This window comes from Haliaeetus leucocephalus, unplaced genomic scaffold (assembly GCF_000737465.1).
Source record: "Haliaeetus leucocephalus isolate CR32 unplaced genomic scaffold, Haliaeetus_leucocephalus-4.0 Scaffold284, whole genome shotgun sequence".
NCBI classification, from domain to species: Eukaryota; Metazoa; Chordata; class Aves; order Accipitriformes; family Accipitridae; genus Haliaeetus; species Haliaeetus leucocephalus.
Genome location: NW_010972720.1, coordinates 6,586,536 through 6,611,415, shown reverse-complemented (window position 1 = coordinate 6,611,415; position 24,880 = coordinate 6,586,536). Strand labels below are relative to the sequence as shown.

General features: G+C 44.2%; 1 protein-coding gene across 1 annotated transcript in view; it reads left to right on the top strand.

Moving 5' to 3' along the window:
- Positions 1–20,115, top strand: part of ENPP6 (ectonucleotide pyrophosphatase/phosphodiesterase 6) — a 21,327-nt gene extending 1,212 nt beyond the window's left edge. The window contains exons 3-8 of the mRNA XM_010570063.1: positions 6,700–6,811; positions 11,126–11,267; positions 12,289–12,468; positions 14,789–14,926; positions 18,948–19,071; positions 19,892–20,115. Of these exons, the coding sequence (XP_010568365.1) occupies positions 6,700–6,811; positions 11,126–11,267; positions 12,289–12,468; positions 14,789–14,926; positions 18,948–19,071; positions 19,892–20,115 (920 nt within the window). The remainder of the gene's footprint in view (positions 1–6,699; positions 6,812–11,125; positions 11,268–12,288; positions 12,469–14,788; positions 14,927–18,947; positions 19,072–19,891) is intronic.
- Positions 20,116–24,880: the final 4,765 nt, after the last annotated feature.

Here is a 24,880-nt window from a genome sequence, read left to right as displayed (position 1 = left end):
AGGATGGCTCTTTAATACCATTCTGAAATACAGACAAGAATTATGAGTACTTGTCCTGGTTTCAGCTGGGATGTAGTTAGCTGTCTTCCTAGTAGCTGGTACAGTGCTATGTTTTGAGTTCAGTATGTGAAGAATGTTGATAACACTGATGTTTTCAGTTGTTGCTCAGTAGTGTTTAGACTAGAGTCAAGGATTTTTCAGCTTCTCATGCCCAGCCAGGGCACCTGACCCAAACTGGCCAACAGTGTATTCCATACCATGGGACGTCCCATCTAGTTTAGGAACTGGGAAGTGGGGGGGGGCAGGGTTTTTTTCGCCGCTGGGGGACTGGCTGGGTGTCGGTCGGCGGGTGGTGAGCAATTGCCCTGCGCATCATTTGTACATTCCAATCCTTTTATTACTACTGTTGGCATTTTATTAGTGTTATCATTATCATTATTAGTCTCTTCTTTTCTGTTCTATTAAATCGTTCTTATCTCAACCCAGGAGTTTTACTTCTTTTCCTGATTTTCTCCCCCATCCCACTGGATGGGGGGGGAGTGAGTGAGCGGCTGCGTGGTGCTTAGTTGCTGGCTGGGGTTAAACCACGACAGTACTTTACTAACCACTCATAGAAATGAATTATCTTTTCTTAGGCCATGACAATTTGCACATGCTTAGAAAGGAAGAGACTGGAGTGCCACTGGAGGTAGCTTTCCACCAAACGTTACCTTCAGGGGAGCGCTGGCTTGCAAAGCATCCCCTCCTCCACCAACTGCTCATTCTTCTTGCCCACCTGTAGCTTCTGGTGTGCTGAATTGCAGACCATGTCACTGATCAAAGTTAAACAGTAACCATCCTCCCCCCATGCTTGTTTGGTTTCAACCTGGAAATTAGTAGCTGAGAGCTGAAGACAGTCTATTCTGTGGGGATAGCAATATACAGCTGAAAGCAAAGCATCTTTCAGTGAGCTGGAGTGAGCACTTTTGTCCTCCTTCATCATTAACTCAGCTGAGGTCCCAGTTGCTCTGAGTCTGAGCCATTCATCTGGAGGGACTTGGCCTTTTCGTTCTTCATTTGTGGATATTGAACAACTGAAATCCCTAGGAGTGTATAATAATGAGTCTTTTTTTAACAAACAGGAATATACACTTAGGCTGCCCATTTAGGGACCCACAATGGAAGTAAATGTTCCAGCTGTGCAGCCAGACCAAATCCCTTGCAAGGTACCCAGCTTCTCAACTTTTTGACCTTTTAACTCTGCTACCTAAGCAGTATGCAAATATCCTCCTGTATGTAACTGCAGGCTAGAGGACCACATGCTAGAGGAGTCGTACTGAATACAGCCAGTGCCAGTGGGTAGGGCAGCAGCAGCTGACTCATGCTGCGGGCTCCCGGCCAGCTCGTCTTCTGCATCCCAACGCACGTGTGCCTGGTCATGGTCTTTCCATGCAATGTGGCTAATGGTGTCTCAGAAAAAAAGGCCACAGTTCTCAGGAAAGGGAAGAAAGAGCGAGCCAAGATGAAAAACATTGAAAAGCCATCCAGAGTGTTTCTACAGTACTGCAGAGCAAAAAGATCTGAGGGTGACAATATTGCCCTATGGACTAAAAGGCAGTCCAAGGGACTGGAATTGCAGACTAGATACAATGGTTTGGATCAGCCCTCAAAAAAAAGCTGCTTCTTATTGAAGATCGCCCAAGTGACCTAACAGCAATGCACAAAGTAGGATATAGAAATTATGCAAGAATGTAAAAATTCTTCTAAAGGTTTACAAAAAGACCTGTTTCTACAGACTATTAATTTTTAACTAATGTAACTGCACTGAATAGGTATAATTAGGTACTGAATAGATGTAACAGTCTACAGAGAGCTACTGAAATCCGAAGGAACAGTATCACTTTCCATTAAATGCCTTTGGACTTCACCTAGCTCCTTCTTGTTGCCCTTTGAGCAGTGTCTCCCAGGGAGAAAGACATATGAGGTCTGTATGTATGTATCCCTGTATACATATGTATACCCTTTACAATTTTCTGTCTACTATTTCCAGTGGAAAATTCCAAGGAACAATAGAACCTCCCTTTTCCCAGTGCTTATGCTGCCAAGTGTATGCATTGACTCTCTTATGACACAGAGGGGGAATTTTTTGCGTGGATCTGGTATTTTAGCTGTGGACTGTGACGTGTACATCTGTCTGTCATTAATTATTTATCTGTGACAGACAACCTTTGGCAAAGTTCTCAGTGCCTCAGTCCAGCAAACGCTTAAGCACATGCTTATTTTAGGGGTGTTCATGGTCTCAAAGGAGACATTGGCCATACAGGGTCAGGCGCAGGGCAGGAAGCAGTGTGAAATGTAGTACTATGGAACTAAAACACAGGGCAGTTGGGCTGCAGTAGGACTCCAGGTGTAACTGGATTAAACAGAAGTCACCCCAAATGCAATAGTATTTATTACATTTTCCTGACACAATTTTTTTTGAACTGTTTTCTAGTTCCATAATAAGGATGTAATCCTTTCTAAACATTCTAGATCTATGATTTTAAAGCTTTAATTCTTAACAAGGCATTTGACTGGGGAGTGATGCCAAACAAAATGAAAGAAAAAATAAGACTTTAATAACCAAGGTGGGTAGAGGTCCCACAGACATTTGCACTGCATATGATCTGCTATTAGTGATTAACTTCTAGCCTGAGGATATACTGCTGCTTAGTAATGAATCTTGCAAATCTGGTAAAGATCCGAACAGGAAAAGTTTGGGAAGCTCTTAACAGGAACAGCAATGTACAGCCAAATTCATCACACTTTGTTCTGGAAGATGCTATTTTCTCTCCAGCCAGCAGTGAAGACAAACGAGACTGATCAAATGTAGCAGAAACACGTTGTGAATGCCAGCGAGCTGATTCCCAAGGTTAACTTACACCACTGCCATTTCCTCCTCAGAGCCAGTTCCAAGCTTTGCAAAGTCTGAACGCAAAATCTGCTGCTTTGTGTTCTTCCGTATGTTCCTCTCTCATGCGTAGTGAGTGCTTAAAGGAAGAACATCCTGACCCCAGCAAACAGGGACAGAGAGCAGGAGGGCTGTTGGATGTGAACACCCATCCATCACAGCTTTATCGGTGGGCCCAAAATAGGCACAGCAAGACAACTCATGGGCAGAATTCATCTGGGCTCTCCTGCCTCTAGAAGCGGAGGAGCCAAAATTCCACAGTGCCGGGGGTCCCAACCGCCGCTTCTGCCAAAATATAAGCACTTGGCTTGTAGGGACATTTTTCTCCTTTCTTCACAGTGTTTATTAGGCAGTTTCTGCTCTTCAAAGCATTCCTGGGGAAAAATGTATCCTCTGACTGTTTGATTGCTAAGTAAAACACAACAGCTAACGCCATCCGTGGGGTGAAATGTGCAGCCTCACGCCCAGGTTGCCTGTCTGAAGCGCTGCAGCTCCAGCGGATGGAGAAGCCCCAGAGGAGTGCGAGAGCATCCCGGCGGCACCACCAAAGTCAAAGCTTTATAGCATTCCTCACGCTCAGCCCAGTGAGTGATGTCACCCCCACACCCTCCAACGCCTCCATTTTCCGGCAGCCTATGCAACCGCTTCAGCTGAAGTGCGGTGACATCTTTTCTAAACACTGAAATGAGAGAAAGCGGAAAAAAAAGACTCTAAACCAACATTTTGCCATTTAAACACAACATTTACCAGACCGTGCAGCTAGTCTGGAAAGTTTTCAAAACCTTCTGTTATGACATGAAGTGTCCAACTGTTAAATCAATGTTTAGAAATGCAATTTAAAGCTGGCAGAGGTTCAGGTCTCCATGTCAGATAGATAAAGAGGAGCCTATATATCACTGTGAAAGAAATCCTTATTCCTGCTCCAGTAGTTCAGGTTTTTAAAGGTTTAGTGTCATACAAAACTATGCAGAAAGGTATCTAACATTACATCTTAGTAAATACAGCTCATCTATTTGTAGTTTAACCAAGAAAAACTTAACATTCCCTTTGTCTGGCTCCAAATTTTTAAAAATTTCCTTTCCCATAATATTTAAATGAGAAAATTTACCATCTGTCCTGGCCTCTACCAAAATGAAATTTAAATATTAAAGGGTCTTCATGGCCAGTATTTTGGAATTGTAACAAGCCTTAATGTAAAAAATCCAATTTTAAGTTCTGTTCATCACAGAGGCTAAAAAATAAAAAAAAAAAGAAAAAGGAAGCTCTTGGTATCTAAGCAGCCTGAGTTTTCATTGTTATTGCCAATGAACTGCACACTGGAAGAACAACATTTAGTGGCCAAAATGATTCCTTATTTTTGCTGCCTCTGTAGTCTTTTATGTCATGCTCATCACTTGACAATCTAGAAATAGCAAAGCTATCTCAGCAACTAAAATATCCCAGATCCCCAAGAGGTTAATGCTTCCAGTTCAAATTATCTTGTGAGTAATTCTGAGGAAGGTTATCTGAGAAAATGATAATCTGATGTCAGTATCTGAAGAGGAAAAAAGAGGCAAAATCATCATATTAGTCATTGGCTATGAGCAATCATCCACCCAAACTAAAATACTGTTTCCAACGCATTTCCAAACGCGTCCTTAACTTCTTGCCTGGCTTTGAAGCCAATCTCGTCCCTCTGACTCAAGTGTCAGAGGAGAAATTGGCTTTGAAGTTCCAGTTCTCTCCTGAAATACTAGCAAAGCTCACAGAGGACTACTGCATCACCACTAGCATCTAAGGTAGCTGAAAGCCCGTGTTTTGCTGCTGGTAGCACCCAGGACATCATGCAAAAGACTGAAGCTGCATGCCCTCAGGGCAGGGGGCAAGGGCTCCTGCTTCCTGGAGATGACTTCAGGTCATTCATGGAATACATGTTTTTGATGATTTGGTTAGGTAGCAGCTGGAACCGGTCTCTGTTGCACAACGTCATTTCTTCAAAGTGCTGTGTGCAGATGTATAGAAGTTTTACTGTAGGACGGTATGGAAAGTCAGTTCTTGTCAAGCAATCTCCAGGCTGTTCATCCAGATTGCAGATTACTTTTGTGGTGGAGAGATAAACACTAAAGTATCTCCATGCAGAAAGGGGAGGATTAAGTCATGTAAATTTGGAGCAACAGGGGAAGAACGAAAAGTGAGCACCATCACACACTCCCACAATTTTTATAAAAAAAAATATTACATAGAGGTTCAAAATTATGTAAATATGTTTTTACGGAAAAGCAAATTAGTCTACTACATTTTCCTTTTATTACTGCAAATAATTAATTCTTACAAACAATTATAGATGAGATCACTTGAAACACACAAAGAATGTGGAAACCTGGGAGTCGCTACCATGGACCATTGGGTAAAAAGACTGAATTCATCATGTGTGCCAGGGCTCTTGAACTTTTGGAAAGGGTAACCTCCATCTGACTTATCTGGCTTTCTGCAAATCAGTGAAGATTTTTTAAAATTCCCTAAGCTTAAATATTTAAGTTTTTTTACCTTTCATGGTACTCCTGAGAAAGCACGATCAGAAATCTCTCAGCCGGCTTAGCCTGCAAGCAGTGTGCTTTTTCCCTGTGTCCCCGTAATGCACCTCAGTGATGTGAGCTCATGCAGGCTGAGATGCAAGACACTGACAAATTCTCTTTACTGAGTGTCCCAGTAAGCAAACCACTGTAAATCATCTCTGAAAGTAGCTCTGCTTGCTGTAGTGCCCTCTCTGTACTTACACCTCCTGTGCAACGTTCTCCCCCTCGCCAAGCAACAAGTCAACTTATGACAGTCCTTAACGCCTGTTCTTTTCATCCCAAAGGAGGAGAAAAGGGACCCACATGTACACAGATTCAGGCTATGGCTTAGAGTTGCCTTTTTGCCCTGACTGTATTGCTGTATACAGAGGCCATTTTGCAAGAAATCCCCCTTTTTTTTTTTCCCTCCTTGTGCCCCAAGAATACACCAGAAAATGCCTAACTGTGATGGGAGGACTCTGGGGCTCTCAAAAGATAATCTGCCTGAATCCAGTGTTTCTGAAAGCACACTTCTTTTAAATATTAATGTTATTCAGCAGCATAGTAACCAGAGAGCAAAAGGGCAAAAAAACCCACAAAAACATGGTTTTGTGTGTTCAGGGCCATGTTCTCCTGTAGGATTTGTTGCCATAAATTTCTGGGCCACAAAACAGACTGTATTTTGCAAGGAAGGCTGCAAGTTACCAAGAGAATTAATTGGTTTATACTGTTTTAACAAGACCTCCTGGGAAACAGATTTAATAGTGGAATGCCAGTATCACATAATAAAATACAGTTTATAGAGGATATTACGACGTAAGATACAGCGTGTCTAACTGGAAAGTATTTGCTGAACTTTCAGGGAACAATATCTAAATCTTTTATGTTGGAAGCCTGGAAATGAGGCTATGTGGCTGCAGCAGTTAAAATGAGAACAAGCTAGCGATTTAGGTGGAAACCGTCTGCCACAAGGGAATCAAGAGTTTTATTGTGGGAAGGTCACACAGAGACCTTCCTTTTAGAGAGAGAAATAAAAGGATCCAATGTACGGTTTGCTACAAGCACTCGTCAAACCAACCTCTCTCCCCTTTTCACTTCCCAACCACAAGGTTTCCTGCAGGGAAGGTGTAAGGTAAGTAATGTCACAGGGAATTTACAAACCTGAACTTGGACCCCACGGTGTGGGGTCTGTGATCAAGGTGAAACAGCAGAGCTTACCATATTTTTTGCTCGTAGGTTGCGAGGTCGAAATCCTTGGGGTGAGACCAAGTTATTGCCGCGAATACTTCAGCGTCCCAACAGACAAAAACTTTGCAGATGCCATCAGTGACGCTCTCGAGTCTTTGCGGTACGTTACTAGACTTCTGCGGTGTGGGGTTTCCTCGCTCAAGGATGAGTATTCGGGTTTACTATCAGCCTTGCTCCAAGGAAATTTTCAGGATTGGCTCCCAGGTAGGAAGATGGGGGCCAAGACTGCTTTACAGTACTGTCATAGAAACATGACCATAAAAGAAATAGGGCCTTACATTAAGGTCGGAGGGGAAGATGTGCTCCTCTCTTCATGTGTAGGTTACAACACAGAGGAGCCATCCCAACGTACTTTTTTTAATTTGCTGTTTCAAACAACTTCAAGATCAGTCTGTGAGTATCTGTTCACTGACCTGCAAGAGCAGACTTTGAAATGCTTGGTTTTAGAGAGAGCTCCTGGGAATTTGGAAATTCTGAAATTGGGACACAGCTCCAGTCACTTGTTTATGAGGCCAATGCTTTGGCTCCTTCTGCATTTTAGAACATCTCAGGCACAATGATTGTGGAGCAGGCATTCATTTCATGCATATATGTAGAATAGAATAGAATAGAATAGAATAGTTCAGTTAGAAGGGACCTACAACGATCATCTAGCCCAACTGATGGGAACACATCTCTCAGACAACTCCTAGGAAGAACATATGCTCCACAGCCAGCTTTCCAGTTCTACCAGCTCTCATCCAAATATTAACAAGGGACAATTCCACATAGGTTGTAAAATCAGGGAAGATTGCACCACCACATGAGGAGCCAATGCCTTACCTTAGCTATAACTAAGCTTCCTCTTTTAAAACCTCATTGGTTTACTACTTGCAAATTGCCATAGCGATTTAAATCCAAAAAGTGTTGTATTCAGATGCTGAGTGTTGCTTGTCCTTGAAATAAAGGCTCCAAAATGATGAGAGCGCTGCTGGAGATGTTGCTTCCAGTTGCACACTGGGTCCTGCTGCACAGATGCTCACAAATCATAGTGTCGTTTACAGCATGGGGCTTAGAGAGAAGCCATCTCAGAACATGTGAGAGACATTTGATCCTGAAATGATTTAGCTTAGATTTTAAGATAGCTATCTGCATGTGATATGAGGAGGTCATATGTGCCATAGGAGCCTTTCTGGAGCTTCTGCAACACTATTAATTCAGTGAATAAAAAAGGGAATGGGAAACTGAATACAGATACCAGCTCTGACTTCTGGTAGAAACCCAGAATTACCACAGAAAGCTTTTGGTCAGGTATCATTTGGGGATAAGTCAAGATATGCTTGAAGCTTCCTGCCTGGTTTCAATGAAGCAAGGTGCATAAGGCTGCTCAGGACGGTTTGCAGCTTTGTAATTGTGAACATGATTAAAGGCGAAGCACAAACTGTTAAAAGCTCCAGCCCTTCAAGCCGCTCTTTTGGGTAGTTGGAGCCCATTGAAAAGGTTTCAATAGCTAATTCAGCCTGCTTGCTGCTGCCTTCCATGGAAAAGAAGAAAAGGGCAGAGACACAACAGTGTTGGTGGGGCAGCTTGCAAGAGGTGAAAGCTAGTGATTTCAAGAAAAGAGCAAATCCCTGCCACCGCGATATCTGCCGTAAACACCAGCTACAGCCTGCTGAAGAGTCCAAATCCTACAGATCATCCTGGAGCTGTGCGAGGTCTGGTCTCTGGTGTCCATTTACACACTATCCCTCTTGAATTTCTGCCTGGGTTCCTTTTCTTTAAACTAAGCGCCCTGTCTGCAGCAAGGCAGGAAAGAGGAAAAAGGAATGATCATTGATAAAATTAATAATCAGTTGTGGGTGTAAATACTGCAGAGACTTACAGTAAGAAAGGAGGGTAGAGAATGAACAGATTAAAAATCAGGTAGGTTTTCCGTATCCTTTCTCTCATTCATCCTCTTTGTTTAGTCCTTTGAAATTTAGCAAACAATTTTCAGTGCTGCTAGGCCAGCCCATAAGAAGTAAAGCCTCTGGAATGCCTTTATTGCAGGTGTATTCATTTAGCAGGAGTTAGCATCTCTGGGTAGGAGAGTCTTGAGCTGTGTTTTATTGTCATCTACGTCTTCAAAGGCTGGCAAATCCAGCCTGTTTCCTTTCCACACTCCAACTAATTGAAAAAGCCCATTAGGCTGAGGCTGGCACCAGCTATATGTGGGAAAACAGCCTGTGGCAAGGTTAGTTGCCCTGATGGCAGGTATTAGTAGCTAATGAACTGCACTTATGCTCCCACCATTAGCAAACCTTACAGGGACTTCAAGGTAGAGAAAGTAAGCCCTTTATTGTGGCATGGTGGCCTAGGATTAACTTGAATTTGGGCACAGGAACGTCCTGACCTATCTTAGCTTCACCAGGGTCAAAGGGAGTTTTATCAATGCTCTCTGCAAGGGCAGGAGTACCTAACTCCTCAGGGAGCCACTGAGCTCCTCTTGGCAACCAGAGGAAACCATCTTTCAGGAATATTTTCCAGTCTCTTCAAACAGGTGCTTTGAGACCATTATTTAGACCAAAAATATTCAAAACTGAAAGCCAAGCACCCACTTTTGGCAAGTAAAGCTAAAACATCCCGTATGTCTTTTCCACAACTATAATTTAAGGGCTGTGGTAATCTACCTACCGTCCTGGACAGGTGTCACGAAGTTTGCAAAAGTCTGTTGATAAAATACGAAACCCTTTTTGGTATTGCCATCGATGCCATCCAGTTTTCTTCAGCAAGCTTTCCTTAGCCATTTCTTTTGAAAATTACTGCTGATGGGAGAAGACAGGACTAACGCACAGTTAGAAAGACAGAGTACTTCTCCCATGCAAGCCAAGATCAGAGATGCCTAGTTTTCTTAGGAAAACAGGAAACAAAGTCAAACTCAGTCTTACAAGCTCTGGATGTGCCGTACCCAATCCTGCAAACTCCTAAGCATGCCACGTAACTGGATCTTGTCCCACTGAAGTCATGTAAAAAGTTGAATGTTCATCCTTACAGCACTGAGCCCTCACTGAGAAATCTCACCACAGCCTAAATAAGACCACTTGTTCTATGCAATAAATCTCTTTCTTAGCTTCTGATCATTTAGTTACAGGTGAGAAGACACAAAGCAGTGTGACACAAAGCAGTCTAAATAGCTAATTAATAGACACTGCAGCAGAAGAAAACTGTTTCAATAGGTCCAGTGAGTGTGCATGCAATATAGAAATTACAGGGTTACATTTTAGAAATGAATTTATGCCTAATACAGATGGAAAGTAATGCTTAAAATGAAATTGGGGGGAGGAAAGGGCTGCTTCATTTGAATGATTTTAAAATCATGAAGAGTGAGAAAGAACACTGTTCTTCAGGGCCATCAGTGGAGAAACTCCCACCACAGCAGAGACCTTCAGCTTCCTACAGGACTGCTCCTCTAAGGCCTTCAGCAAACTTAAAAATGCAAATGACAGATCCTAATTCATTCAGTCAGTCCCTCACCTCTGATTTTTTCTCTTCTGTCGCACTCATTACACCAGACTACTCGGGTGTCTTTAATCAGAGAAGGTGGACCTGTCAGGACATCACACATCTTTTTGTAGGGATCTTGATCTGGATGAGGGCATGTATTATGGATGGCACACCCTGTCATATATTCAGTAGAAAAAGACTGGGTTTGAACTTCATGAGCATGGATTTGCAATTTTATCCACACGACTGCTCTCAGGGAGCTTTACAGTGAACTGTAGAGTGGTCATGAAAATGTAATTAAGCACTGATGTATGTGCAATCCCCACTAATTAGGCTGAGGGCATTCAGTGCAGAAGCGTATGATCAACTAAACTTGTGCAACTCTGAGATTACCTTAGTTTTCCTTTGGTCATATTCCTGCATAAAAACCCCATCTAAAATTTCACCTCAATTCATACCACTCGGGATTTTGCAAGGTCATGGAAGAACACATCCTGAGTTGACCTCGGTGGTTTGGAAGACCTCACACAGGAGAAAGCCAGAAGTGCCAAACTTTAATTAAAGCAGATTTAATGGGTAATTCCCACAATACTTTTAATAAGGGCATTCAGCACAGAAATTAGTATTTCTTCTAGGTCTTTCATTGTCATTAAAGGAAAAGCCTCCTTCCTAATTCAAAAGGTAGCAGAGGGCTGCCAGGCCAGCCTGTGTTTGCATATGCCAGTCTCTACCTGTCATCTCTGATGGGAGTCTCACGCGAACCCAGGCGACTCTGGGCTGGGAGGAGTAAGGAGCCCAGCCGTGCGAGAGTGGCTAGGAAGCCCAGGCTGGAAGCGGAAAATGTTCCTTTGCGGTTTTGTGGCTCTGCGTGGCGGTGAGGACAATAATGCCGTCAGCCAGGAGGTCTCCACGTGTGACAGCCTCTCACTCCTTCCTCTCCTCCCACCTCCAGCAACGGCAGCGCCGAAATGGCTGCTGTGTACTACGAGCGCATTGACGTGGAAGGCCACCACTACGGCCCTTCGTCCCAGCAGCGGAAGAACGCTCTGAAGGAGGTGGACAAAGCCTTGAGCAACATGATCACGCTCATCAAGGTGAGTGGCGTCCAAAAACCCAGCTCCCGGGTGCATTTGGAAAAGACTTTTCAAACTGCTCTTTGTGGCACTGCCGAGAGCCTATTTAATGCCTGTTAATTGGATGCGTTGGCTGTAAACTTTTATTTCCTGAGAAAAAGAGGCTACCGAGATCACGTGGAAGTCAAGGCACCATTCCCCTGATTTTTATTTTTGTTGATGGCATTACAATCCTCCTAGTGGCTTATTATACCAATAGCCCCAGGAAGCCATAAACCGATATACATGTTGCTCCGTTTATAACATGTGTTGCCGGCTGGGCTTTATAGTAGGCGAACAAATCAGAACCACTCACTTCCTAAGGTTTGTGGAATCAGACAATTAACTTTTATAGTGGTTTTTATGGCACCACTCAGAACTTTGTACTTTAAACTTTGTTTTAAAAAACATTATCTAAATTATTTTGCAGTGAGAAAAGGAGGATACCAAGTTTTTTGGTAAATGTTGATTCTGTGAATATTTCTGACAATGATAAATGCACGTTGGAGTTTTTTATGTGTTTCAGTGAGGAGAGGAATATGTATTTCCAATTTCACTGAATTATAAAAGCTCTAATGCTAAATGCCTGTGTTTGGGAGGGGAAGAGAGAAATACCCCTGCCACAGGTGTACCATGAAAAAGTTGCTCTTCCCCAGCCATTTTGGCCTACAGATGAAGAACAGTTGGATAAAATCCTGTCGACAAACTGGGACAACTGGTTTGTGGGACCGGGATGTAGCATCTAGTTATTTAGCAGAGGGGTGGATTTATTTTGGCAAATCTGTCTTTGGCACTAACGTCTCAGACTCTTTCAGGGCAGCAAGTGAGAGTGGACGTCCACCATTACGGGTGGTGGCAAACCACACTGAAGGGCATTTGCGACGATGCTCCTTCTGGCCAACTTCCACTAAATCAGTGGCAGTCAAATGGGAATTAAAATTTGCCAGCAGGCAAAGCAAAACACATTCCTGGCCATAATGGCTGTCATGCACTCGCTTCACAGAGCATGGGTCTTCAGCATGATGTCAACGTCCTCCTCTTCTCTGATCACGGGATGACAGACATCTCTTGGGCGGACAAAGTGATTGAGCTGAAAAACTATATCAATATGAGCGATACCATACAAATGAAGGATCGAGGTCCTGTTGTGAGCCTCTGGCCAGCTCCAGAGAAGCACGCAGAGGTAAGTACAGCTTATTTGTATTTATTTAGTTCTGTGTTTCCTTGGGTTTTATGACAATTACGTCTTTTGTTTGCTCGCAACATCCAAAACCCGGTCTCAGATATGTGTGTAAAAATCAGCCTGAGGCTCTTATCGGGAGTCAGACTTGGATTCTGTGACACTCTTGTGACACTGGTTTCTGAAAGAAAGTCACACCAGCCAAATTAAAAAGCGTGAACTTTGACTGTTATTTGGCACAGATACATGCTTTCAAACCCCACCACTGTGTGCATCTGATAAATAGCTGAAAGATTTTAGCTCAAAACCCATTTTTAGGTTTTTATATATATAAGACTCAATTTATTGACACTCTAGCTGGGATTTTCAAATGATCTGGAGGAGGTCAGGCATTCATATTACAGTAAACTCCCATAGAGTGTGAGGAATTAACTCCATTAGACCAGAATTACAAAACCCGATTTTTTTTACAATATTCTCCTTTGAAGAATTTTGATGAACAAGCATGTGGGATTGAATCAACCATAAAAGCCCAAGGCTAGAACTGCAGGATTTTAAGGGACAAATTAAAACAATACAGGAAAAAAATTGGAAACCACTTGAAAAGAATGAAAATGCAGCATCTGTAACTAATAGACTAGTACATTATAGTTTAACCAGAAACCAGTGCTTGAGAAGTCATTATTGCTGTCCTCAGAATATAGATGAGTGGTTGGCAGTCCATGCTCCAGGTGAATAATTTTGTTTTCTATATTATATTTTAGCCAATTCCAGTATATTGTAGCTTGGGTGAATATTTGCTAATTTTTGCACCCAAACAGGCTCTCCAGGAATTGTATAGCTGTGATATTGTGAACGTTTAAAATTAGTGCCAGAATTGAAATTTGTCGTAGAGGCATGTGTAAGCAATTCACTCAGAGTTCCTGCAGAGGATCACAGAGTTTATAGATGCTCGCCTCAGCCTTAAGTCAGAGATCCCTATTTTTGTAGGCCAGGCCTTCAAAGAAGGGCAAGTATAAGTTGCGACTTCATGCAGACGTGGGGTTTCATCCGACAAAGCTCTTAAGCACATGCTTCTCTCTCATTAAACAGCCTAATATCCCTCAGGATAATAAAGTACAATGCATCGCACCATGGTTTTGTTTTCTTCCTTTGTTTCTTTTTAGGACTTCTTAGTGGACTGCTGCTTTTTTAAGTGAAATAAAGTTGATTTTCTGTTTCCCAGTAGCCAGATTCCTCTATTCTTAATTCACTTTAAAGAGCCATGTTTAGGAATTAGATCATATCATAACATAGTGGTTATCACCTTTAAGAGTTACTCCATTTTGAAGCACCCGAAGTACTGGTGAAACACCAGGACCGCTCTCTAGTCCAGGTCATGGTGGGAGGGTCTGGCTGAGTCCTGCCGTCACACCCTGGTGCCGTCCTTTCGGCAACTGCATATCAGTGCAAATCTCTTGCACACATATACACGCAAGGGGGACTTAGCTAAAAGGCTAATGAAGGACCTTTCATTCTTTGCAGAATTGAGCTATTTATTCCTAAAGATTATTTATATTTAAGCAAAAGAGCGATATACACTCGGGGGACTCCAATAACTGCCTTCTTCCTGGCATATGAACATCTTCTTTAGACATTTAAAATATTTTTCTGAATAATTTGGGGTTTAACCACATTTGTGTGATTATATTCCAGACAGTATGATTAATATTAATAAACCACTTGTACAGCATTGTGCAGCTTCAAAGCCGCAGGCATTGGCTGATTAATCTCACGGCATCCTTATGAAGCAGATAATTAAGCACTATCAATCCCTTTGATAGGGATTGACTGGTTAAGTGTAAGAAACACAGGTGAGGTGACACTAATTGTTCACTCAAGAGCACAAAGAGGGAATGAGTGGCAGAGGCCAAAGGCAATATCCCTTTTCTGCATCTGTACCCAGTCCACATTGTGCCTCTGAGCATCTTTCACCACTTAGCTTACTGTCTCCTGTGGTGGTTTGGTTTCTGCTGGTCTATTGCTGCACATTGATATACTCACATGCATACATCTGTGAGTCCGTGTATTATAAATATATTTCATACATGAATTCATGCGTTCCTATGTGTTTATGATCCAAGTTTTCAGAACCTCCTAAACCGCATAAACAGGTTTTGCACAGCCGTCATCTTTGGACCGGCAAAGTCCCAGTTTGAATGTGCTGATGATTAGCCATTAAAAGGAATTAGCTATTTTACAAATTCAGGTATTTCTGTGTATCCATAGGTGCGTATATGCTCTTTACAGCCATATGGTGTCCTAACATTTGTTTTCTTTGCAGATATATCAAAAACTGAAAGCTGTGGAACACATGCATGTTTATAACATACAGGATATTCCAGACAGGTTTTTCTACAAAAAAGGAAAATTTGTGTCTCCTCTAACTCTCGTGGCCGAGGAAGGATGGTTCATAGTAGAGGTAAAGTAGAGAAGCAAAATACTTAGACATGAATGTGAAAAGGGGTAATATATGAAAACAATAAGAAAAATGTACAAGTCTATGCTGGGCATTGAGTTAAAGTGTTACATCACTTACCTGGACTGACTACAAAGCTAATGTCAAGTATTGCCATGTGCTTAAAAGAGCCTAAAGGCATGGCAGCTATGCTGAAGGTAGACAAAGTTAAATAGTCAAGACGGTTCTTTTTTCTGTGTCATCATAAAGCAGGAGGAGTTTTTGTATTTTGCATTCCAGTTCTGTTGCTTTACTCCTCTCTCCCCTGCCCATCTACCTTCATCTCAGGCACAAAAAGAGTGTTTCCATTTCAAGCTCTTACTGTCTCTCCATTCAGCAGTACTTTGTGGCAACTCAACTCATCCTTCTGCCTGGCTTCCCACCCACCAGACTCTGTCCTAAAAATGCCCTGTTTCTCCCAAGCCCTCCAGTCTCAGGAGGGTCAGACGGGGGTTTACTCCTCAGAGATACCCAGTGCATACACTGAAATCTGAGAGCTTGTTGAGCAGCAAATCAATTAGACTTGCACATGAAGAGATTTTTCATACCAACTTATTGTGTTACTATAAATTATTGTTGTTGTTATTATTATTTTGTACTTGTATCGCTACTGAGCATCTCCACATTGCAGATATTAACTGCGCCTCACCACAGCTCGGAGGGCAAGGCAACCTGTATATCTTCTAAGTGGGTAAACAGAGGAGCAGTACTAAGTGGTTTGCTCAAGGCCATACATTAAGTCAGTAACTTGGCAACAGGACCAAGGCGTCCTGGTTTTTTTCGGTGTCCCAGCATAGTCATTGCCCATCATTGCCTTGCAGATTATTGTTACTCATTTGAGCATCTTCTTTCATGTCCCTCAGAGCTACTGCTTACCAGGCTTTGCTGAAGGTGATCCACACCACCACATGTCTCGCTAGCCAACCTGACTTTAGGATAATAATTTCTACACCTGAAAAAAGTGCACCTCTAAAAAAACCCGATTGCTTTTGAGTATGGATGGGTGAGCACCACATTTCTGGTTAAAAAGAAAAAAAAAAAAAAGCCAGAATTAAGATTCAGACACGTAAAGTAGGAATCTGAAACATTTTTGTCAAAATGATTTTAAAAAATTACAACTAAACTCTTTTGTACAGAAGTTCAACACAGAACATTTTTACATAGTCTGTAAAAAAAAAAAAGCACTTTAAAAAAATCATTGAAACTCTGACAAACCTTAATAACAGTGCAGCAAACACTGCTGCTATGGTAATTATTTCTGTCTCTCTGCCCATTCCTTCCCATTGTTTCTGATTTTCAAGAATGTCCTCTCATTAATGCTGTCAGATTTTCCTTCTCCTCGGTACATTTTCATTATCTGTGAATGGGATATGAAAATGAAAGTTTCCTGTCATATTTTTAAAGCAATAATTGAGCCTTCTATTATATTTCCTGCCCAAACCACTGAGGAGAGGATATTCAGCTCTTCCCTATCATGCTCATGGGGTGTTTTAACTCTCTGTTGGCTAGTGGATAGCTATAAGCTGTTTGAAAAAGGGGAAATTTTTTTTTTTTTTGAGAGAGAGACAAAGAGGATGTATCTGGAAAGTTGTGGGGTTTCCCCAGCAAGGAGCATAGGAACAAAAGTCCATCCACATTTCAGTTAAAGCAGGATGAGGAAGGATTCCATACATCTTCAGCTGTATTGATGCTGGTCTGCTAATATTATCTTGTTCCCTCCACACGAGTGAGTGATCCCCATCCTTGAATTTCCCCCGGCTGCTCTCCTGCATGCAACAACGGCGTTAGCCCTCAGGGCTGTGCGCTCACCCTGTACCCATCCCAGTGTACTTTCCCAAGTTTTAGGGAACAATTGCTGTACAGCTTCTAACCGCGCACATGCAGGGAAAAGTCCATTGTCAGCAGTCCCAGACGCCCCTGCTTCATCTTTGAGGAGCAGTGCTAGCCCAAGCTTAGGCTGTGCATGAAGAATCAATGTCTTGGTTGAGTCCTCTGTCCCATTTGGGCTTGCTAAGGCAGGCATGTTGGGGTGCTGCCAGCGCCCTGGCCCCAGAGATGCCCCAGGGCTTTGTGGGGTTTGCTGTAAGGCAGAGCCTGTTGCTCTAGAAGGGCAACGCTGAGATGCTTGCACAGCCCTTTCCCTCAAGCAACTGCTGTTAACAGTGGTTTCACAAGCTCTCACTTCAGCTGCAGTTGTGAAAGAAAAAGTAGTGTGTCTTCTGACCCAGCTAGCAGCAAAAATAATGGAAATGACTGTGCCTTTGACTGCACATCTAGCTGCGAGTAGGTATCTCCTGGTGCCTGGGTGGGTGATGAAAAGGCACCCTACCTCCTGCGTTTGACATTCCTGGGGAAGCAGCTGAGTCCACAACAGCTGACAGGACCGTGGAGGGGTGTAGCTTCGGCAATGTCATGATACTGCCAAAGAAACACCGCAAATTAGATGTGACTTGGCTTGTCTGGAGCTGGTGCTAACAAATGCTGTACGGGTTGCCTAATGGTGAGCAGCCCAGTGACAATTAGTCCCCGGGAACCACAGTAAACAGAGCCACAGCATAAGGAGGTGCTATGGTAGAAAGAGGGGGAAGGAGTCTCTTTTCTCATTGGCTTGCTCTGAGTGCTGTCAGTGAAATAGATGTGGACAAGGAAAGAGATTTAATTTGTCAGCTAAAATTGTTTAATTATTTGGTACATCTGCTGACTATTACATACGAAGAAAAGCAAGGGATACTCCAGGGGCTCCCCTGGAAAGCAGTCGGAAGAACTACACCTCATAGCCATAACCATTGCTGTCCTCAGTGCTCCTGCGCACGGTCAGTTTTCTTCTTGGGCAGAGGAGGAAAACAAGAATCAAACAAATGTTTGTAAAAGAAATGGCATCCTCGGTCAATCTGCTTAACCATCTGCAGGGGTTGCGGCACCACTTGCCCAGGGTGGGAATGTGGGAGACTCTTGTGGCATCTTCTGTGCTCCTGTGATGGAGTGCAAAGCCCAGACCTGGTCATTTTAGGCAACTGTAGCTCCTTCTCTGTAACCATCAGAGAAATTAATGCCAGGGGTCTAATAAACTGTCAGGTGATGTTCCTCGTCCAAGTGAAATTCCTGCCATAGTTTTGGGGATATCTGGAGTGTCACACCTGCTGCCATCCCTAGGGAGCATGGGACAAGAGAAACTCATGGAGAGGGTTGGTCCAGCATTTTGAGCAGCCCATAGGGACCGCTGCTCCCGAGGGGGCCAGGATATGGCACTATTGTAGGTAGTCTGGTAAGAACTGTTAATATAGAGCAGGAGAAAGTAAGGAAGGAATTTAAAAGTACAACTTAAGTGCAATATGGCCAAGGAAAAACAAGAATTATGATGACAAATTATTAAAGCATGGATCCACTAAGCAGGGAGAGAAAACTAAGAGTGGTCTATGCCAGGGAGAGGGGTACCGTCTTAGATCCAAACCTGTGTTTCCTGGAAGGAACTTCATTGCTTTAATACTAAAATGAGCAGGGAGAAGAAATAATAATTATTAGAAAGTATATGGTAGGGGTGATATTTGTATTGTTTAGGCTGACTAGTCAAATGGAGCAAAAATGGCTGCTTTTTCTATGGTATCAATGGCATGTTGGGCAGAACAACACCCGATCAAATCCATGGGAGTGCATGGTGCTGGGTGGGAGAGCGGCACTGCTAGCATGCAGCAGGAGAGGGACACCACCTTGCTTACAGGCGTCACATATAGATGTGACACTTGGAGCTCACGGCAGAAATTTAGATGAGCGAGAGGCAGAAATTTGTCCTCCCCGCTCAGCTGGGAGATGGCTACTCCCTGAGATGGCAAAGCCAAGGATCACCCCTCCTGGTGATGAGCCCCTGTGCAACTGACAGTATGGTGCAGGGGCCTGATGGGGTGGTACAGCGCACGGAGACACAACATGGCACCCCACGCGCAGCCCAGCAGGCGGGCACTAACCACGCTCTGCTGTTTTCGCCCAGAGCAGGGACAAGCTGCCCTTCTGGGAGAACGGGACGGGGAGGAAGGAGGCCTGGCAGAACGGCTGGCACGGCTATGACAACGAGCTCATGGACATGAGAGCCTTCTTCATTGCATATGGGCCAGGTACAATGCCACCATCCTTGGTGTCCCGCTTACCTACAGCCCCATGGCCCCTGCTCCAGCATCCCTGCAGCCCCTGGCATGTCAGGACCCTGATGTGGCACTCTGTGACACCCCAAAATTACAAAGAGATGGCAGGATTTCCTCACTACGGCTGGATGCCGGGAAGGTTTCTAGCTCTGTATCTGTTTTGTAGCTGGACAAACAGGACAGAGAGATGAGAAGGGATTTGGTCAGCCTCTCTCCGACATCTCAGTGCAGTAACTCTATACCTTTGCCCTATTTTCCTAAATTTTGGCCCAAATTTTTAATTCTCTTTGAAACACATGAATTCTCTTTTTGTTGGTGGACTTGGACTCACTAACGCAGAGCACTTTCTTTGAGAAGGTTGCAGCACACCTCAGCCACCTGTCCGACGGACAGACACAAAACCCCTGGTTTCCTCTTCATCAGGCCCTTTAAACACTGCTGAGCACCAGGCTGCAACTGCAGACAGGAGAGAAAGGAAAGCAGAATGTGCAATACAATTATTTGAGGCTATCAAATCTTCTACCAAGCACACACAGTAAAGTAGCTCCCGTACTTAATTTTTTATTTTTTTAGTTTTCAGAATAAAATTGGACTAGAAGTAAAAATAATGAATAAAAACATTTAAAATGTTTTTGCTGAGCTATATTGTAAATTGTACAGTGTGCCACATCCCAGCCTGCTGGGTAAGTCTGAGGGAAGGCAGAGGAGCCCTTGCCCCACAGCGGCCCGCATTTCAGGAGCTAACCCCAAGCCATACAACGCCAACTCCTCTCTTTGCCTGTTTTCCCTACAGATTTCCGATCCAACTTCCGAGCGCCTCCCATCAGATCCGTGGATATTTACAACATCATGTGCAGCCTGGCAGGAATACAGCCGCTGCCCAACAATGGCTCCTGGTCCAGGGTGGAGTGCATGCTCCGAAACACGGCCCCCTTGGCACCGCTCCCCCCGGGCGGCAGCTGCGCCCTGGCGCTAGCTCTGCTCTCCCTGTTCGCCCGGCAGATCTCCTTACTGTGATCCCCGAACAATGTTGGTCAGTGTCACCAGCAACTCCATCCTTCTCTTTTTTTTTTTTTTAAAGTTCTTCATTTGAATAATAGCTTCATTAATAGAGTGCTGTCCCCCACTCCTCCGTCATGCTCCACCAGGCGTGAATTTGACCCATCCTGCATTTACAGTGGTTGTAATGTAAAGCTGGGTTTTGTGCTGCTCCAAACACATCCAGAAAAGTCGGTGTCGCTACTCTAGATTTATAGCGCTGGCAATGAGAGCAGAATCCCGGCTGGCTATCCGCAAAATTTTCTGGTGTGTGCACGTGGACATCTCTGAGCATCGAACACATCTTACCCCAGCATCTTTAACTGAGAGGCTCACCCTGGCTCCCAGTACTGAGAAGCTCAGGCTTGGAGATAAACCTCTGTGCATTTAACTGGGTTCTTTCTGATTCACTCCTTCAGCTCCAGCTCCACCACCAGCAGACCCCCACCTTCTCCTTACAGTGCCAGCCAAGCCCCGTCTGTACCCACCCGTTCGTCAAAGACCCAAGTGCTTTGCTGAGGGATCATAATGCCGAGAGAGGTGGATCGGCGGGATTGCAGTGAGAGCATCCTACTTCTCCCAGCCTTCCCTTCTTCATTTTCCCCAAAGTGAGACCTGGCCCTGCACACCTCCAGGGCCCAGCTTTCCTCACAGAGCATGGGGGTGCTGGGAAAGGGGAGAACAATAGAAATCCTCCACTTCAAAAACAGGAGGAAAGTGAAGAGGCATCTGGACACACAGGGGTCAGGAGAAAGTAGGATGAGGAAGCCTGGCATTTAACAGCCTCTCTGCTTTTTCTGGTGAAGAGAATATCATCTGTTCAGGTTTTAGGGTTTTGTACCCAATTGTGTTCCTGAAGGTTTTTCAACACTTACTGCTTTTCTACCAGCTCTTGCTTTCTACACATCTGCCCGGTGAGCAGCACATTCCCCTTTATTCTGCAGCAGGGAGAGAGGTCTACACTGATGGATCTCCCACCCTCTCAGTTAATACTAGCTAATATTTCCATCACAGCCTATCAAGCCCAAACAAAGTTGTAACGGTAAAGTTAAATAGCAGGAGAGGATAGAGCTGTTGTCAGAGGTGCCTTTGGGAGTGCTTGGCGCTTTTTCTGATATACCTCTGAACCAAGAGCTTTCAGTGACAAACTGCCTTTGGAAGGATTTAGGTCCCTCCCCATGCAAAATAAACCTTTAGGACTTACTATTCTTATGGATCCAGAGTCAAGCACGATCCCGGTATGTGTGGTACCATGAGTTTAAGGGTGAATGATTACACCGTGGAAAAAAAAACAAACACCAAATTAAACTTGACAAAAGACTTCTGTAATAACCGTAAAGATTTATGTAATGTGTTTTTAAAGCTCAAGTGAACCATCAAATCAATTGGGGAAAAAAAGGGAGAAAATCAGTCTTTGTTATTAGACTGTTGAGTATAAAAGGCAATTTAGTGCTTTCGAAGCATTTGCAGTAGCTGTAAAACAAGCACCTATTGTTCAGAGTTCCCTGTTGCTCTTTAATGGACCAGGCTCGATGAATTCACTGCAGCACATTTTTAAAGCAAAAAAATTATCAGTATACAAGATAACCAAATGACTAAATTACCAAGTTTTGTTTGAAAGTCAACAGGATAGATACAGTCAGTGCCTGTTAATCCCTCCACAGCCTGCCCTTTTAACTCTTACAGTGAATAGAACCCAAGGTCCTCTTACAGAAGAAAAGATCCTCAAAGTATAAGGGTATATTCAGACTCTCAATTATACAAACAGAAGTTGGAAATAACAAATCAGGTCCACTGAGTTGTTCCAGGGATGAGCCATGACACATGAAAGCAACGTTGATCCTTGCGAGTACTTTGTGTAACTCACAGTAGTCAGTGTCCACATGCAAATACTGCAGAGTAAATCTAATTGCAGTATGATTTGTTTGACCTTAATGCAAGCATTGTGTGTATGGCAACACACCTCAAAAGATACTTGATCTGTAAAAGGGAAATTTGATAGTAGACCTGCAAGAAGCTCATTAGCATCAGGAGAACTACAGCTGATCATTTTTTGAGAAGTGCATCTTTCTTCCTCAGAAATGTTGTACCTCTGAATCAGTTCACATTCTCATTCAAAAATCAAGTGTCTTGACTCTCGCCTATTTTTCTGTATACTATGCAACAGGGGTGGGTGTATTTTAAAACCTATTTCTGAATGATGTTTTTATACAATGACTGATTGTGAATGAGTGAATAATTCTAAGAATGGTGTTAGAAAAAAATAAAGCATCTTTTTGTAAATACTGTAAGATTTTTGAAAAAAAAAAAAAAAAGCCCCAAACAAAAAACGCCCCTGTAACACCTTGCCTTTCTTGTTTGATTGCTGCATCAAAGTGTGATAAACAGTGTTTGAAGCTTGTGCTGATTAATCATCAGAAAGATGAATGATAACATTGTTTAGAAATGGCAAAGTTGTCAGCATGTAAATTAGGGATATTAAATGCATCACACAAGATACTGTAGCTTGTATACGCAGTCATTTTTTCCAGATACATTTCAATATTTAACTTTTTGAACATCCATCCAGGGACATGTAATTCACACTAGTGAATGGACATAACAAACCATTTTGCTCTCCTAAGTAGAGAGGTGAGCCCTGGATGCTCTCTCCAGACCCACTTCTCCAAGCCCACCGTGCTACCATCACATCAGTTGCTTGTGCAGAAGTCAGGTGCATTGTCACTGGTACCAGGGTTCAGTTGGTTCGGGCTTTCTGAAGCCCTCACGGTACACCCCAACATCCCAGCATGGGGTGGTGCAAATGGCAACGAGACCTCAAAAACCAACACGAAGGGCCTCAAGGACAAGGAGTCCGACTCCTGCTTTAAGCTCCAGAAACCAACAACAATGTTTGAGGAAGAAATTTTCTGATTTAACAGAAATAAGTCTCCAAACCTGCTCAGTGGAATTTATCTTGTTTTCCTTACATTAACTGACCACAGGGGCAGGGAGGGGATGATGGAGGAGAAGCAGTGCAGGTACACCAACAAGTCCTTTAATTCACAGCAGGACTCCTTTTGAACTGGCAGCACCGCCAAGGTCTGCCCAGAGGTGCTCCCCTTGTGTCCCATGAACACAGGTCCCACGAACAGGAGGGTGCTGAGGGACTGCCTGCATGAGGACAGCATGGGAATCAGTCTCAGTCAGCTCCCCGTAGCAGTGCCAAAAAATGGCAATTTCCCACCTAAATAAGCTGACCTTTTTTTTATCAATGAGCTTGGCGGCCGTGTAAATAGCACGGCTGGCCAGGGCTCGGCAGATTAAGCCCCCCAGCATCCTTCGGGATGCAGCCCGCATTGCCCACACAGACTACAGCCTCATGGAGACACTTTCCCATCGGCCTGGATGCTGGCCAGAGCCCACCACAAGTATGGGGACTTCACAGCGAAGGGATTAATTAAAAGATTTTGTGGTGCTGGCCACCTTCCTCATCTCCTAACTGCTCAGTAGAAGTCAAAACTCTGTCAATCACAAACCTGCAACAGCATGGCTTGAAGGGAAGTGCTGACAGGAGCGCCTATCCTGAAGCAGCTGACCACATTTTCTTCTCCAAGGTCTTTCTGATGAGCAGGGAGAGCGAAAAAGAAATGGAAAAGTGGGGAAAAGACACTATAGGATTAGGATGACATCTTGAGAGGGGAGGGTGAGAAAAGGGGGAGAGGACATCTCATGTCAAGTACTGTGTGGAAAAAACCCCAACCCGAAGTGAAACATCTGTCAGAGGTTAAACTCCACACCTCAGGGGGAGATGCAGACCGAAGGAGCTCTGGGCACTGGGAAGTGAAAGGCATTGGAAAAGCTCCAGGTAACATTTCCCCCTCCTCCTTTTCCCTGTAAGGATGTGGCAGAGAGGGCAGGCAGCTGCAAATCCGATGGGAATTTTTTAGGAAAACACAGCCCAATGAAGGGAGAAGTTTGAAACCCTCCATTTTAGCATAATGAGTCTTTTAACAGCTGTTTTTTCACCGACATGGAATAATGTTTTTTGTGTAGGTACTGAAATACATTCATGTTAAGGCAAGGTTATTGTGGAGTGCTCAAAAATGTCAGCATTTCAGTTCTGTTCTTCAGGGCACTGTAATTCTCAAGCTTCGTCCAGATGTTTATAGCTGTATAGATTATTCTGATGAAATCCGAATTATATGGAAGTCGCCACGGACTTGCCAACGGGTGTAAACGTTACCCCAGATCTGGCAGGTCCGTGTCAGTGGCACCGTTTCCGCTCTGCCAGCCCAATTTCATCAGAAAAATCACGGCGAGCTGCCAGCAGACCTGCCCTGGTCTCTCCCTCGCCCTGCGCGGCACCTGTGGGATGGCTGCCCCGGCCGCTGCGGGGCCACGCCGGCGGCAAGGCCGCCCCTTCCCGCGGCTCCTACGGTTTCCTGGCGGGCTGGGGGGGCCTCACCCCCTGGGCCTGCGGATAAGCTCCCGCTGCGGGGTGGAAGGCGTCGACCAGCAGCAGCGCTGAGATAACTATTTTCTCTGCGGGCGGGTGGGCGCTGAGGAGAGGGGGGAGACCCCCGGCCCTCGTGAGGGAGAAGGCCCTACGGGACCTGGAAGTGGCTTTTATGGCCTTGTTTGCCCCTTTTTTTCGTGTCGACAGCCAGCAAGGCGGCGGCCGCAGCAAAGGGTGCAGCTTCCTAAATGGCGGCTGGGTTTGCCGGGGCAGGAGTGGAGTGAGGAGCCCCCGTTTACGGGGGGG